We start from the raw sequence: 16,549 nt of genomic DNA on the forward strand, positions 1-16,549 counted from the left end.
CGTCTTTTATTTCCGCACATCGGACAGGAAGACGTTTTAAATTGCATCCGCGCCGGACGTTCTTCGAACGATTTGACTTTCAGATACTGGGAACGCCGTGGATACATTCGCACCACGGAGTTCTCCTTTGGATATTTAGACTTTCTGGTTGATAGGTGAGTGTTGCGGTTGGGCTGAATTTACGGAGATTACTTTAGGACATAATGGTCATCTGTTAAGATTGCATACGTATACTCAGTTAATTTAATTACTCTTTTTCCCCGCATTCTCGCATATAGGGAATACAAGAAGATTCCTTAATTAGATGACTTAATTTAGGACTATATACACTTAATTAAGGTCAGTCTTGCCCCGGGGGCTATACTTATTCTGTTATTATGTTAGTCAGTTATATAGTAGTTTCACTTTCTGACTTTGCAAAAACACTTGGATCACTACTTAATATATTTTATGGTTATTTCTGCAGATTCTACTAGATAATGCTTGGAAATGAGTAGTTTTCATATAAGACACACTTGATTTTAAGGTATGCTGTTTTGTTTTAGATGTGCTACAATATTGGTACTTAGGTTGTTCCACTGGCATGGGGGCACAGTTGGAGATATCCCCCGTCTTTCACATCTATTTTGTTTTTTTGATAGTTTCGTATACTCTTAGACTTTGGGGTGATTTCTCCTTTTCTGTCTATTTTTCTATTCTTCTACTTGGGATAATTTCACACTCTGGTTAGGATAGTTTTTTACGCATGGAAACTTCACTTTTTGTTTCAAATCCTACTTTCTCACTATTGAAAACAAACGATTATCCCACAGTTTGGATAACTTTCTAATGGGTCATTAGTTATAAATAGAACAGTTTCTATTGTAGTATTTGGCACTCTAACTTGCATATGGCATGTTTTGATTCTCACAAATATCACGATAAGTTAGTTTGGGATCTGCTCTGAACGTTTAAATATGTACTACAGCAATGGTTTTTCTTCTTACATATTTTTTGCAGCCCTGATGAAGTCTGTGAGAATATATTCTCATAGGACGAAACACGTGTTGGCTTTGTTTGCTGTATACATTATTGAAATTCAAGGACGTTTTTCTTGTATCAAGGTGGACTTTGTATGTCAAGAAATAAATAATATATGAACTCTCTATGGTGTTATTCCACACTGAAGATTCTAATAATTACTAACCTTCAATTATACGATCATGAGTGCCCTGACAACTGTCCAGTTCGTTGTTAATGGGAAAGGAGACTGGTGGAATACTTGCATGTTGTAGCCAGACTGATGACATATTAGTCACTTTTTCCTTTACATTTGACAAAGTATGCAGTCCTCTGACTTTACTTTCTTTTGCAGGCGGGACAAGCATCCAGCCTCCATTGGTGTAGATGGGCAGGATCAGGATGCAACGTTTGCTAATCGACAGGAGCAGGAAGAGGTGAGTAGATGCATTTATTCAATATTTGAATTTTAGGGCCCAAAACGAAGTGCAGTAGTTGGAGCAAGGCCTTCTATAAAGGTTCTAGCCGGTTTTGTGGGCCTCTTTAAATTTGTGAGAGCAGTTAATAGGCTTTGTCACAGCATAGACACACACTGGGCTGCCATTTTCCCATTTAGGAACCATTTTAAGTTACTGAACATTTCCATCTTCATTTAGCCATGTTTATCTTACTGTCATGCATGCGTACATTTTGGTTGGTGGAAATATGAGGTTTTAACCAGTATATTTCCAAATATATTTAACTGATGAATGTCCACTCTATTGTCAGTAGATTTTTGGTATGATAAATAGACTTATTGCATAAAGGAAAGCACTCGGCAACAAACAATTAAAAATATAGTGCTCCTGTTCTATATATGCTTATAGGGCAATCCCAACACTGACTTTTTGTTTTAAAACACCTTCTACCGTTGATATGCAGAGATTTGAGCTTGCTGATAATGATTTACAGGATGAAAGATACTTAAAGGATATGTTTTTTTCTTCTTTTAAAAGCAACGTCAGGCAGTGAAATATATTTTCTTGATGTAGACAAGATAACAGGGAACCTTAATTTTAAATGGACGTGGATGGCAGCCAGAGGGAAGAGAATTTCTTGGCCTCCTTTTTGAATACCAGAGTGCCACACATCACCAGCTCAGAACACTGCAGCTGGTGTTGTGACTGCATATTCTTTACCTCAAAAATTCTCCCTCCTGCCATGGTCTCCACTCAAATTTCTTTTATGCTTTGGAAATAAGATTGTATGCACTGTTAGTCTTCTATGTTTTTTGGGATACACCAAAGCTCCGGTTAAAAGCATTCCTTAACATTTGTATATACCATGGTCCCAAAGGCACTGCATCAAATTCATTGTGAGTTCCTGAATTTTGTTTTCATTTGGCTGATTATAAGTACATTTTTTTCTGATGAAGAGTTCTAGCCACAGATTCCTTACCTTTGAATTTCCCAGGTGTCAGACTAGATCCGGAAGATTTTTCGTGAGCAGTACCCCTGCACACCATTAGGTGGCATCGATCGGCTCCGCGTTTGTCATCGTCCATGCCGGAAGTGATGTCGCAGTACCCATATAGGCAGCACCCAAGTGTGCTGACGTCCATTCTTTTCTTTCTGCATCAGGCAGCTGTGATCTGGAGAAGAGCTACCCCTTAGTCATTTTTGACTGTATTTTCATGATGTTTTGTCAACAGTTTTTGAGAATTTCCTCTTGGTGTGATAGGATATGTCATTTAGGAGGGCAGGTTTCAAACCCTGAGGAGCCTTTCGTTGACTGATGTTGGTGACAGACCCGCACCTTGTCTGCCTGTGGTGTCCGGAGCACAACACAAAGTTGTGCTCCAATTTCCACGCCATACGTTTGAAAGCTTTGAGGGAGCGGTCCCTAAAGCTCATGGTGGCCTCGCATTCGACTCGAGATCCTGGTCAAGAGGAAGGCCCCAGGACCTGTCGCGGAGCCCAAAGTCGCCCTCGTCCCACTTGAAGTTCTCGGGGGGAGTCTACGTATAAGAAAAGAGCAATAACTCAAAGCGGTCTTCGACTTCTCATCCGTTGGCCGACGAGACGAGGAAGCGTTGGCATTCAAGGCCTGGTTCCTCAGATCCTGCCCTAGGCCGACTCACGCCTTCTTGACTTTCCCGGAGCTGCAGCAACCCCAAAGGAATTACAGAGGCACAAATGCTAGGTTGGGCGAGCAATTAGGCACATCATAGGGTAGTGCTAAGCATGTATTGCACACACACAGGCAGTAAGTCAGACACACACTCAATAAAGAAATCCAACACCAATTTATACAAATAATACGTACTTTTATATATATTTTGATACCAAGATCATTGGAATCAGGTGAGTAATTTTCGAGTTATTAATTTTTACAATTTTTAAAAGTTGACACAGTGCATTTTTTGGAGTAGTAATGTTATCCTGTGAGGGAAAAACAAACTGCATACTGGTGCTTAGCAGTGACTTAGGGGACCAATCTCCTGGACTTACGATAAGTATGGGGCAGGGTTCTAGACAGCACCAACAGGTTACTTCGGGTGGCACTGGGGTGTCCTGGTGTAGAGGTCTGTTGCAGTGTTGGGTGTCCTATTCACTTCAATGGGAAATGGTCCTGTCGTAAATTTTCTGCAAGCTTGGTCTGGGAAGTGATTCCGGGGGAGCTCAGGCGGGTGGGGGCTCAACCTTGAGGTTCTCTGGCATGTGGGAACACCGTTGGTCCACTCCTCTTCAGGCTGTGGGGTTTGCGTGCAGTGGTGTTATTTGGCGTCGGGTCCGGTGCTAGAGTTACTTGTGGTTGGAGTGGGCGTCTCCAGAAACAGGGTGGAGATGCCAACGGTAAGTCCACAGTGGGCAGGCACAAGGTGGGTTTAGTCTCTGGAGGGCCTGGGAACAATGCCTGCACCACTGGGCCACTTCAGCTCGGGCTAGGCTGCTGAGTGCAGTGGTGCTGTCCGACATTGGTATTGTGGCAGCTCCTGTCCGCACGGTTGCCTGCAGATGCAGGGAAGCAGCACCTCTGCTGCAACGGAGTTCTTCTTGGCAATTTGTGAAGCACCTGCAGCTCTCCTGGTTTCTTGAAGGCTGCAGCGGCATGACGGGTCAGTTGTTCCTCTAGGGTTGGGTGTATCAGGCAGGCAGGCTGGCAGGGTTGACACTAAGTTAGTTATGCTCCTTGGTTCTTTGGTTCAGAAGGCTTCTTGTCCACTCCTTTTGAGTCCAGAAAAGATCTGAGGTTCTGGTATTATGGGGTCTCCTAAAAACTCAGTTTAGGAGGGGGTGAAGGTTAGTAGCTAATGGGCTTCTTAACAATGAGGTCACTATACCCCCTAGCTGGCCACTTCATTTGGGGAGTGGGCATCACCCTGTCCCAGAATTCCTAATTCCAAAACACACAAGGAATTCCTCAGACTGTGTTACTTTCAGGCTGCTCACTCTAGGCGTGTGTCCAGCCTGGAAATGCAACATGCCTCCTGCATAGCTAATCTTTCCACCTGTCCAGGTGCCATATGAGCCCTGTTGCAGGGGGTTGGCATCTCACTCTGAGGAAGGCCTGTTCTGCATACCTAAGACAGTGGGCTTCTTTGAGGCTTCCTGCCTTGGAATGCAGATTTGCAGGCCCTCCTTTTGGAATTTGTGTTTAAACACCCCTCCCAGAGCAGACTTTGTTTCTGACCTCCAGAGAGCAAAGGCTCTCACCCTTGGGGGATCACATTCACGTCTGTTGGTGGCAGACAGTATAGAACTAGTCAGTGAGCTCACCAACAGTTTGTAGGTTTTTTAGGGGGCACCTCGGAGATGTCTTCTGGGTGCATGTATTAATAAATCCATCAGAGGAATCAGTGCAGGTTTATTTATACAAAATGTTTGATACCAAACATCCTTATTTTCAGTGAAGACATCATGTAGCTGAGGAACTTGTACTGACCAGTGTCCAGCACATGTACTTAAAAGGGCTTCCCTGTTCGCTTACTATGCTTAAGAATCAACAGACATAGTAGAGGCATATCTGCTCTTGCAGATATGTCTGTACATGTAATATAATGCACCCTGTCTTAGGACTGTAGGGCCTGCTTACAAATATTACATGCAGTTTTTAAGGGACATCGCACACAGGCTGTGTGCCTTGTGGTGTTTTCACTTTTAGGGAGCACATCGTCATGCATCCTGCAATGGCAGACTGCATGAGGTTGGTGCTGGATCCCTTAGAGTGGCACAAGTTATGTAGCAACTATTAGAGCCCCTCTTCAGTATCCATGCCCTAGCTACCAATGGGTACCATTTACTTGGGGATCAAGTGACCAGGTGTTTTGTTTTGGAGAAGGAACACTGGCACTGGGGACCTAGTTAGGAGCAACTCAGTGCACTTCAGTCAAAGTTGCATAAAAAAACAGGCAAAAAGTGGAGGGTACTGTAACCAGAACCCAGATTCCTACATCAGCCCTATGGACAAGACCCAAATATGGACTGGTGTGAGGAACTGGGTGAAGCCAATGGACTGGACACTTCTCCAGATACTGGTCTTTTTTTTCTGCCCCTGCCGTGGCTACGGAGGAGGGGGCTTCATATGCAGTTGTGGTGCGGAGGGTGGCTGAGGTACCTCAATTATGTCCTTTTGGTGACTTGGTCCAAACCCAACACATGGACTCCTGTGAATAGGATGATCAGCCACAGTGGTCGCCCCACTCCAGGGGACCCAAACTTTCTCACCCAACACCCTGTCCCAGAGACCTTGGTCCACGCCTCGACATTCCAAAGCACATTTCCTACTGCTCCCGAGATAAGGAATCTAAGAGGCTGGACTCTTTGGGGAAGAAGTTTTTTCCGCCAGCCTGGCATTGCAGTCTGTGAACACTACATGCATTTTGGGCTGTTTACTCCCACACTCTGTGTGACATGGTTGCACAAGTCCTGCCACAGGTCCCAAAGTAAGCCCGGGCCATACTCTCTCAGACTGTTACCGATGGAAGAGTTGCAGCAAAGTTCGCAGTACGATATGGACTCAATACGACTGACTCACTGGGAAGAATGGTTTCATCAACAGTGGCCCTGAGGTGCCATATCAGGTTGAGGATGTCTTGCTTTTCGGGGGATGTCCAAGCTTCCCATATGGACATGGTGTCTGTCTCTTTTGAGAAGAGGTAGATTCAGCACTGGAGTGCCTTAAGGACTCTCGTTATATGGCAAAGTCCATGGGCCTCTCTGCGGCCCCAAGTCATCCACAATCTGCCTTTCTGTCCTTTCTGCATCAGTTGCCTCTCAGCCACCAAGATCTGTATTCTCCACAGCCCTTGCACGGCTGAGGGCGCGGTACCTACAGACCTTGTGGGTCATATAGCCAGCAGTCTGGTCAGTATACCACCCCCCTGGCAGCAGCAGTCTCCAAGCCTTCCTAATCTCTCCCTTCACCATCATAGGCATCCAGCTGTTGGCACCATTCACCATCACTTGCCCCACTGGTAGTCCATAGCATCGGACAGGTGGGTGTTGCATAGGCCCTTTGAGACTACCCCTGCCTCCATGCCAACATCTCCCGATCGGCTGACAGACAATTATTTGTCCCTTCTCAGTGAGGAAGTCGTGGCTATCTTGGCCAAAGGAGCCATAGGGAGGGTTCCGGTGTCAGAAGTAGACTGTGATTGCTATTTCTGACACTTTCTGGTTCCCAAAAAGAACAAAGGCCTTCGTCCTATTTTAGATCTCCGAACCCTCAACTTCTTCCGCAAGATGGAGAAATTCAAAATGCTCACATTGACTCAGATTTTGTCTGCTCTGGATCCAAGAAACTGGATGTTAGCGCTGGACTTGCAGGACTCCTATTTCCCGTCCTGCCTGCCCACAAGCGTTACCTGCAGTTCATGGTAGGCCACTAGCGCTTTCAGTATACTGTTCTCCCCTTTGGACTTATCAGATCCCCCCCCCCCCCCCCCCCCCAAGGTGTTACCCAAGGTGATGGCGGTAGTTGCATCTCCGCTGCAGAGCTCAGGGGTGCCAGTCTTCCCCTATCTCGATGACTGGCTGTTGAAGGCGAGCTCCTATCTTTAGACTGCGGCGGACCTTCATTTGCTGGGGTTCACGATCACATGCCAAAGTCACACCTGATTTCCCTCTCAGACACTCCCTTCCATCAGAGCTGTTCTGGACACAGTGCAGATTCGGGCATATCCTCCTGAACAGCGAGTCAGGATATTCAGGCTATGATAACAATGTTTCAGCCTCTAATCTAGATTTCGGTGAGACTGTCTCTTAGCCTGCTAGGCCTCATGGCCTCCTGCATCCTGTTAGTGACACATGCCTCCTGACATATCTGGGCTCTGCAGTGGGACCTGAAGTTCCATTGAGCGCAGCATCAGGGGAATCTCTCAGATGTGGTCCGGATCTTGGAGGGAACTGCAGAGGACCTCCAGTGGTGTCTACTGAACTGTGAATATGTCAACAGCAGATCCCTCTCCCCAACCAGAACTCTTAGTAGTCAGAGGTGCATCACTACTGGGATGGGGCTGCCATCTGGAAGAGATGGAGATCGAAGCAACCCAATTAGCATTGAAAGCCTTTTTACCTTCCATCAAGGGAATACTGTTGCAGATACAACACCATTGCCATGTGGTACTGTCACAAACTATGCGAGGTGGGGTCGTGGACTCGGTGTCAAGAGGCCCTGCGTCTCCGGACTTGGCTGGAGCGGCAGGGTATATCCCTGGTGGTTCAACACTTGGCGGGCTATCTTAGCGCCAGGGCAGATCAACTTCGCTGTCGCTGCCTGGCGGATCACAAACGCCGTCTTCACCCAGAGGTGGAGCATGGTCTCTGTAGGAAACTGGCCTGGTGGGTGGTGAGCACCTATGGTGTTATCACCTTATACTAGCTCCAGGTGTCCCCTTTTAGTGAGGTGTAGACAGTGTCTAGGAAGCCAGGGCTCTCTAGAGAAAGCTGTAGATGAACAGCCAAGACCTATCTAGGAGACATGCAAAGCTTATGCAATACTACTACAGTCACACAGCACTTACACACATGAAAGAACCACAGTGTGGAAAAAATAAACATACTTTACTATAGTAACACAAATACTAAAATACTGAATAGGCAATACTCCAATAGGAGGTACGTAAACACACTATTATGTGCACATTAGAAGTCAGTGATTAGCATAGAAAGCAATAGCAAATAGTAAAAACAATAGCAAATAGTGAATGCCCTAGGGGGAGACCAAACCATATACGAAGTAAGTGGAATGCAAAAGGCAGTTGTAAGGAAATGCCTCCTTGGCATGGTTACCCCCTGACTTTTTGCCTTTGCTGATGCTATGTTTTGAATTGAAAGTGTGCTGAGGCCTGCTAACCAGGCCCCAGCACCAGTGTTCTTTCCCTAACCTGTACTTTTGATTCCACAATTGGCACACCCTGGCATCCAGATAAGACCCTTGTAAGTGGTACCCCTGGTACCAAGGGCCCTGATGCCAAGGAAGGTCTCTAAGGGCTGCAGCATGTCTTATGCCACCCTGGAGACCCCTCACTCAGCACAGACACACTGCTTGCCAGCTTGTGTGTGCTTGTGAGAACAAAACGAGTAAGTCGACATGGCACTCCCCTCAGGGTGCCATGCCAGCCTCTCACTGCCTATGCAGGTATAGATAAGTCACCCCTCTAGTAGGCCTTACAGCCCTAAGGCAGGGTGCACTATACCATAGGTGAGGGCACCAGTGCATGAGCACTGTGCCCCTACAGTGTCTAAGCAATACCTTAGACATTGTAAGTGCAGGGTAGCCATAAGAGTATATGGTCTGGGAGTCTGTTTTACACGAACTCCACAGCACCATAATGGCTACACTGAAAACTGGGAAGTTTGGTATCAAACTTCTCAGCACAATAAATGCACACTGATGCCAGTGTACATTTTATTGTGAAATACACCACAGAGGGCACCTTAGAGGTGCCCCCTGAAACTTAACCGACTATCTGTGTAGGCTGACTGGTTCCACCAGCCTGCCACACTAGAGACATGTTGCTGGCCCCATAGGGAGAGTGCCTTTGTCACTCTGAGGCCAGTAACAAAGCCTGCACTGGGTGGAGATGCTAACACCTCCCCCAGGCAGGAGCTGTAACACCTGGTGGTGAGCCTCAAAGGCTCACCCCTTTGTCACAGCACCGCAGGACACTCCAGCTTAGTGGAGTTGTCCGGCCACGGCCCCCACTTTTGGCGGCAAGGCTGGAGGAAATAAAGAAAACAGCAAGGAGGAGTCACTGGCCAGTCAGGACAGCCCCTAAGGTGTCCTGAGCTGAAGTGACTCTAACTTTTAGAAATCCTCCATCTTGCAGTTGGAGGATTCCCCCAATAGGATTAGGGATGTGACCCCCTCCCCTTGGGAGGAGGCACAAAGAGGGTGTACTCACCCTCAGGGCTAGTAGCCATTGGCTACTAACCCCCCAGACCAAAACACGCCCTTAAATTTAGTATTTAAGGGCTTCCCTGAACCTAAGAATTTAGATTCCTGCAACTTACCTGAAGAAGAAGGACTGCTGAGCTGAAAAACCCCTGCAGAGGAAGAACAGAAGACACCAACTGCTTTGGCTCCAGACTTACCGGCCTGTCTCCTGCCTTCCAAAGAAACCTGCTCCAGCGACGCTTTCCAAGGGACCAGCGACCTCTGAATCCTCTGAGGACTGCCCAGCTTCAAGAAAGACTAGAAACTCCCGAGGACAGCGGCACTGCTCCAAGAGAACTGCAACTTTGTTACAAGGAGCAGATTTAAAGACCCCTGCAACTCCCCGCAAGAAGCGTGAGACTTGCAACACTGCACCCGGCGACCCCGACTCGACTGGTGAAGAACAACCAACTCAGGGAGGACCCTCCGGCGACTCTACGACTGTGAGTAACCAAAGTTGTCCCCCCCTGAGCCCCCACAGCGACGCCTGCAGAGGGAATCCCCAGGCTCCCCCTGACCGCGACTGTCTGAACTCCATTTCCCGATGGCTGGAAAAGACCCTGCACCCGCAGCCCCCAGCCCCTAAAGAAACGGAACTTCTGTGCAGGAGTGACCCCCAGGAGGCCCTCTCCCTTGCCCAGGTGGTGGCTACCCCGAGGAGCCCCCCCCTTGCCTGCCTGCATCGCTGAAGAGACCCCTTGGTCTCCCATTGAAAACTAAAGGAAACCCGACGCTTGTTTGCACACTGCACCCGGCCGCCCCCGCGTTGCTGAGGGTGTACTTTCTGTGTGGACTTGTGTCCCCCCGGTGCCCTACAAAACCCCCCTGGTCTGCCCTCTGAAGACGCGGGTACTTACCTGCTGGCAGACTGGAACCAGGGCACCCCCTTCTCTCCATTATAGACTATGTGTTTTGGGCACCTCTTTGACCTTTGCACCTGACCGGCCCTGAGCTGCTGGTGTGATAACTTTGGGATTGCTCTGAACCCCCAACGGTGGGCTACCTTGGACCAAAAACTGAAATCTGTAAGTGACTTACTTACCTGTTAAAACTAACATTACTTTACCTCCCCCAGGAACTGTGAAAATTGCACTGTGTCCACTTTTAAAACAGCTTATTGTGTTTTATGTGAAAAGTATACATGCTAATGAAATGATTCAAAGTTCCTAAAGTACTTACCTGCAATACCTTTCAAATGAGATATTACATGTAGAATTTGAACCTGTGGTTCTTAAAATAAACTAAGAAAATATATTTTTCTATAACAAAACCTATTGGCTGGATTTGTCTCTGAGTGTGTGTTCCTCATTTATTGCCTGTGTGTATGTACAACAAATGCTTAACACTACTCCTTTGATAAGCCTACTGCTCGACCACACTACCACAAAATAGAGCATTAGTATTATCTCTTTTTGCCACTATCTTACCTCTAAGGGGAACCCTTGGACTCTGTGCATACTATTCCTTACTTTGAAATAGTGCATACAGAGCCAACTTCCTACAGCAGTCCCCTGCCCAAGGAAATGAAATCGGTAGAGGGGAGCTGGAGTAACTAGGAACCCCAATTGTTAAGTACCCGGGTGCACCCCAGCGACCAGGAGAGAAGAGGTAAATACCTGTTTTTTCCCCAAACTCACAGGAGAGCTTTGGAAAAGGACTATGCAAGACCCAAACAAGACTGGAAGAAACCAAATGTGGATCCTGACAGAAGAGGACCTGCAAAAGAAGGGGACCAAGTCCAGTTTGAGTTGGATTGTCCGGCTGTGGCAGGATTCACTACCCACCTTTCTGTGGATGCAGGACCAGGTCGAAGGTGGATGAAGAAAGTCATCAGTGCAGAAAAGGAGTTCCAGAAGTGATGCAAGTGATGTCCCACGTCGGCGCTTCTGATGCAGTCAGTGGTGCTGGAAAACTACCAACAAACCTTGGCAAGAAGGTTTTGCAAGGCTGAAGAGGGCCAGCAAGACCCAGGGGACTACACCCAAGGAGGGAGTCTGAGGTTACCCTCAGCAGCTGGGAGAGTCACAAGAACAGGAGGCAGCCCCCACAAGCAGCAGCCACAGAAGTTGCAGTGAGGCTCACTCAGCACACCTGGAGAGGAGTCCCATGTCGCTGGAGTAACTGGCAGGAGACTGCTGTGCAGGAATGGGTGCTGGAGGCCAGAGCTACACGGAGCCCAAATATCCCTTAAAGGAGGCACAAACAAGCCTTGGTAGCTGCATAATTCGTGGTGATCAGGGGTTCTGTCCTGCAAGGAGAAGCAAGGGCTTACCATCTCCCAAGTTGGACAGCTGGTAGAGAGGACCAAGGGGACCACTCCAGACCACCACCTGTGATGCAGGATCCACACAGCTCCGGGGGAGAGAAGATCCACGCAGCCGATCGTTGTTGCAGTTGGTGCCCGCGGATGCAGGGGAGTGACTCCTTCACTCCGAGGGAGATTACTTCTTGCTTCTTGTGCAGGCTGAAGACTTGTCACCCCAGAGGATACACAGCCAGGGAAATGTTGCTGTTGCTGGAAAGAGCTGGAGAAACAATGTTGCAGAGCGTAGTCTGCTGGAGTTGCAGATTGTCGGTTTCTGGTGGCTCCATTTGCAGTCCCGGTGGCCAGAAAATGTAGTAAACTATGCAGAGGACTGCTGCTGGAATCTTGCATGTTGATTCTGAAGACCCACCCAGGAGAGAGACACTAAATAGCCCAGAAAGGGGGATTGTCACCTTGCAGGGTGACCACCTATTAATAGGGGACTAGGACATCACCTGCCTGACCGGGCCACTCAAATGCTCCCGGGGGCCTCTGCCCACCTGTGATTCAAGATGGTAGAATCAACTGGCGGCTACCTTGAGGAGCTCTGGGCACCACCCCTGTGTTGGTGATGGACAGGGGAGTGGTCACTCCCCTTTGCCTTGTCCAGTTTTGCGCCATAGCAGGGACCAGGGGTCCCTGGACTGGTACAAACCGGTTTATGTAAGGAGGGCAACAAAATGCGCCCTTCAAAGCATAACAATGGCTTGGGGAGGCTACCCCTCCCAAGCCATGTAACACCTATTTCCAAAGGGAGAGGGTATTGCCTCCCTCTCCCAAAGGAAATCCTTTGTTCTGCCTTCCCCTGTTGGAGCTGGTCAAGCAGCAGGGGGGCAGAAACCTGTCTGAGGGTGGCAGTAGCTTGGGCTGCCCGGAAAACCCCAGAAGACTGGTAGGAGTAATACTGGGGGTCCTCTAAGCAACAGTATTGGTGTATGATTCTGACTTATTTGATACCAAACATGCCAAGGTTCCGGAGTTACCATTATGCAGCTGGACACAGATAGTGACCTGTGTCCAGTACACGGGTAAAATGGCTTCCCCGCACATTGGAAGTCCAGGGAAATGGAGCTGTAGTTTGTAGGGGCACCTCTGCTCATGCAGGGGTGCCGTCACACACAGCAACCTGTCCTCTGGGCTAGGTGACCTACCATAGAGGTGACCTACAGTGACCTGGTGTAGTGACCTGTAGTGGAAGGGTGCATGCACCTTTTCACGTACCCTGCAATAGCAGACCTACAGACATTTTGCATGGGCTCCCATGGGTGGTACAATACATTCTGCAGCCCAGAGGGGACCTCTAGTTCCCCAATGCCCTGAGTACCTAAGTACCATATACCTGGGACTTATATGGGGGCACCAGTATGCCAATTGTGGGGTGTGCTAAGTCCTAAGCAACCAAATTTAGAGGGAGAGAGCACAGTCACTGCAGTCCTGGTTAGCAAGATCCCAGTGAACACAGTCAAAAACACACTGACAGCACACAAAAAGTGGGGATAACCATGCCAGAAAGAGGGAAATTTCCTACAGTGTCTTTCAGCAGTGGGGAAAGCCCTGGTTCGATCTGTTTGCTTCTGCCAAGAACGCACAATGTCATCAGTTTTGTACCCGGAGTTTCTCGTGTAGCCCTTTCCACCCAAATTCCACTCCTGCCCAGAGTTCTCCAGAAGATCAATCAGGACGGACCCTACCTTCTGTCGCAGCAGCAGGAGAGGATACTTCACCAAAACTGTCTGCTATCTTGTGTGGAGATTCAGTGGTGGCAGTTGACAGGTTTCAACCTTCCTCCCGAAGTTGTTAGATTATTTTGGCAGCCAGGCGTCCCTACACTAAGACTGTTTATGCCTGCCATTGGAGAAAAATAATGCGGCGTGGTGAAACATAGTTATCCTCTTTCTGAAGTTTTGTTCTATATTCTTTCCCTTGCCCAGCAGGGCTCTGCTCTGGGCACTCTTAAAAGCTATCGGTCCGCTCTTCTGCCTTCTTGCGGCTGCCTGACTAACCCGGCTTGTTCAAGTCCCCTACTGTACATAGGTTCCTCATTGGTCTTGTTCATCTTTTCCCTCCTTCACAATTTATCATGCCTCTGTGGGATCTCAATCTGTTCTTAACATGTGGTCCCTTCAATATGTGGTCCCTTCAAGCCTTTTCTACAATTGTCCCCTCAGTCTTCTGGCATTGAAATCTGCCTGCGGTGTAAGTGAGCTGCATGCCTTGTCAATTAAGTCGCCTTACCTCTGTCTACCCTGACAAACTGATTCTTCGCGCAAGTGCCTCTTTCCTTTCGAAACTTGTCACCCCATTTCATGTGGGCTAATCAATCACACTGCCTACCTTTTTCGCTCCTCCGCATCCCTCTAAAGAAGAGGAGCCACTCCACCATCTGGATCCATTAAAAGTGTTATTGTTCTATTTTAATCTAACAAAAGAGCTCTGGGTGGACGATCAACTCTTCATGCGGTATGTTGGTGCAAAGAAAGGTTGAGTGAAGCAGAATAGATCCAACTCTAGGTGGGTCGTGCTCTACGTTCAAATCTGCTACTCATTGGCCAAGATGCAACCTCCTGAAGGCTTGCAAGCTCATTCCACCAGAGCTAAAGCTGCAATCACTGCGTTAGCACATGAAGTTCTGGTCCTGGACATCTAATAGGCAGCAACGTGGGCGTTTCTGCACACGTTTACCAAACACTATTGCCTGGACAGTCAGGTCTGTAGGGATGGGCACTTTTCCCATTCTGTCCTACAGGACTTTTTGGTCTAAAATCTGTCTTGCAGACCCACCCCTGGGGAGGTATTGCTTGGATGTCTATTCAAAAGTAAGGAATCTGTGGCTAGAAGTCTCTTTCAGGTGAACAAGTTAGTTACCTTGGGTAACACCATATCTGGTAGAGACAATATCTAGCTGCAGATGCCTTACCGACCCACCCATCTTCCCCAACTGTGCAAACGGATTTCTAGGGAGAGGGCTGACTTTTTCACGGCCCTTCTTCACACCAGTGGTCAGTGCGTTTCATGGCTCTGCGCTTTTGGTGTGGAAAGCCTTGAAATGTAACTGACAGCACGCCTGGGTGGTGCCTTTATGGGATCGTGATGTAACTTCTGGCTTGGACAATGCAGGCGAATCACGTGGCACCAGTCAATGCCACCTTCTGACACGCAGCGGTGCTGCTCAAGAAAAATCTTCCAGATCGAAGTCTGACACCTGGGAAATTCAAAGGTAAGGAATTGGCGGCTAGATACAGCCTCTACCAGATAAAGCGTTACCGAAGGGAAGAAGCTTCTTCTTCGGAGCTTTCCTCTCCAGCACATTCACTTTCTGTTATGACGAATCACTGCTCTCACGCAGCAACAGTCAGAAATAGCCAGGTACCTCAGCTAAATAAATTTGTATCAGCAACTTTGTTCACTTGCTTCCTATCAGTTTGTTCAGAAATCCATAAAAATAACTTATTTTCCCTATAAAATGAATAACAAACATATTCACTAAGGGCCCATATGTAATACTATTTGGAGGATTCCACTGAAAAGGGTACTTAGACTTAAAAGCTGCTACTCCTGCGCAGAATGGTTCTTGAACGTTACTTGAGGAAATATTTTTAAAATGTAATAAAGATGAGGAAATCTGATTCACCCCTGCTGCGCCATATCAAATTTAATTTATTTCCTTGAATAACGGTTGTATTTCTCTGTCTTGGCAGTGCTGCATTTTTATTGAAGCGCAGTATGTCCTTCACAACTAGTCATCTGAGGGAGTACATGAACTCAGTTTTTTGCACCATATATCATGTTCCTCACAAGTTGACTCTATATAAGATGTGACATTGCTGTTTCTTTGTTTCAGTCACAGAAAGTGGTCATTTTTGTTTCTCAGAGTCTGCCAGTAGGCCTTGCATGAGCAGAAGAATTTCTTAATTGTTTATTTTGCTTACTTTGGCCACTGTAGCATTTTGGTGAACACCGGTAAGTTCAGTCGGTGCCTTCATGACTTACCAGGATGCTCCTCATTGTAAAATGAAGTTTGCTAAATATATTGCCAGATTTTCACGTAAATCAACACAACCTGTTTGCAACCTTTTTAATCCTTGTTTAAAGATGTGAATGATCATTCATAATAATGGATTTAAGAAACAGTAATGTAATCATCCAGTTTTACCTTTACTTCCAAGTGTCAAGCCTTTTAGTCTTTCATACTTACCAACCACTGTAATGATAAGTTATAAAAACATTCTGCAGGGTGCTGTTTTCCTTTTCCCTAAAGTAAAGTAATTGCTTTCTCTTTCTGATGCTGTGCAAGAACAGTGAGTTGATTTTCAGTAAAAAGCACAGCATATTCAGTCTTAATTGCATTTTGTTCAACCATCATATTACAATAACCGTGTTTTGTAAAACAAAATTAAAAAAATATTGCAATATCATGGGCAAAGAGATGGTATGCACAGTGGAAAAATGCACCAGTACATATTTGTTAAGATGCATATGGAAGTTCTAAGAGCCCAAAGGATCTGTGCCCCTAGGTGTTCACTGACCAGGAAGGAGCAGTTCTCACACGACCATTAAACATCCCCAGTGTGCCATAATACAGCAAGACCATTGCTTAAATTACAGATACTGTAGTCCCAAAAAAATAAACTGGGAAATACTAAAGAACGTACAGTGCTGCGAGTGTAAGGGGGGGGGGAGAAGTCATACGGGTAAACTGGATCTTTATACATCGTGCTCATAACAGAGCACATTATGCAAAACTCCCAGCAGATTCCATTCCGCTTCAGGACCCCAACCCAAGTTATTATTTGTAATGATGTCACCTCGTTCTCTAATTCACCTAGA

General features: G+C 47.1%; 1 protein-coding gene across 1 annotated transcript in view; it reads left to right on the plus strand.

The window, feature by feature from the left end:
* Positions 1 to 16,549, plus strand: part of NCAPH2 (non-SMC condensin II complex subunit H2) — a 177,826-nt gene that overhangs the window by 59,726 nt on the left and 101,551 nt on the right. The window contains exon 5 of the mRNA XM_069229446.1: positions 1,355 to 1,436. Coding sequence (XP_069085547.1) covers positions 1,355 to 1,436 — 82 coding nt within the window. The remainder of the gene's footprint in view (positions 1 to 1,354; positions 1,437 to 16,549) is intronic.

The sequence above is a fragment of the Pleurodeles waltl genome, chromosome 4_1 (assembly GCF_031143425.1).
Source record: "Pleurodeles waltl isolate 20211129_DDA chromosome 4_1, aPleWal1.hap1.20221129, whole genome shotgun sequence".
NCBI lineage: Eukaryota > Metazoa > Chordata > Amphibia > Caudata > Salamandridae > Pleurodeles > Pleurodeles waltl.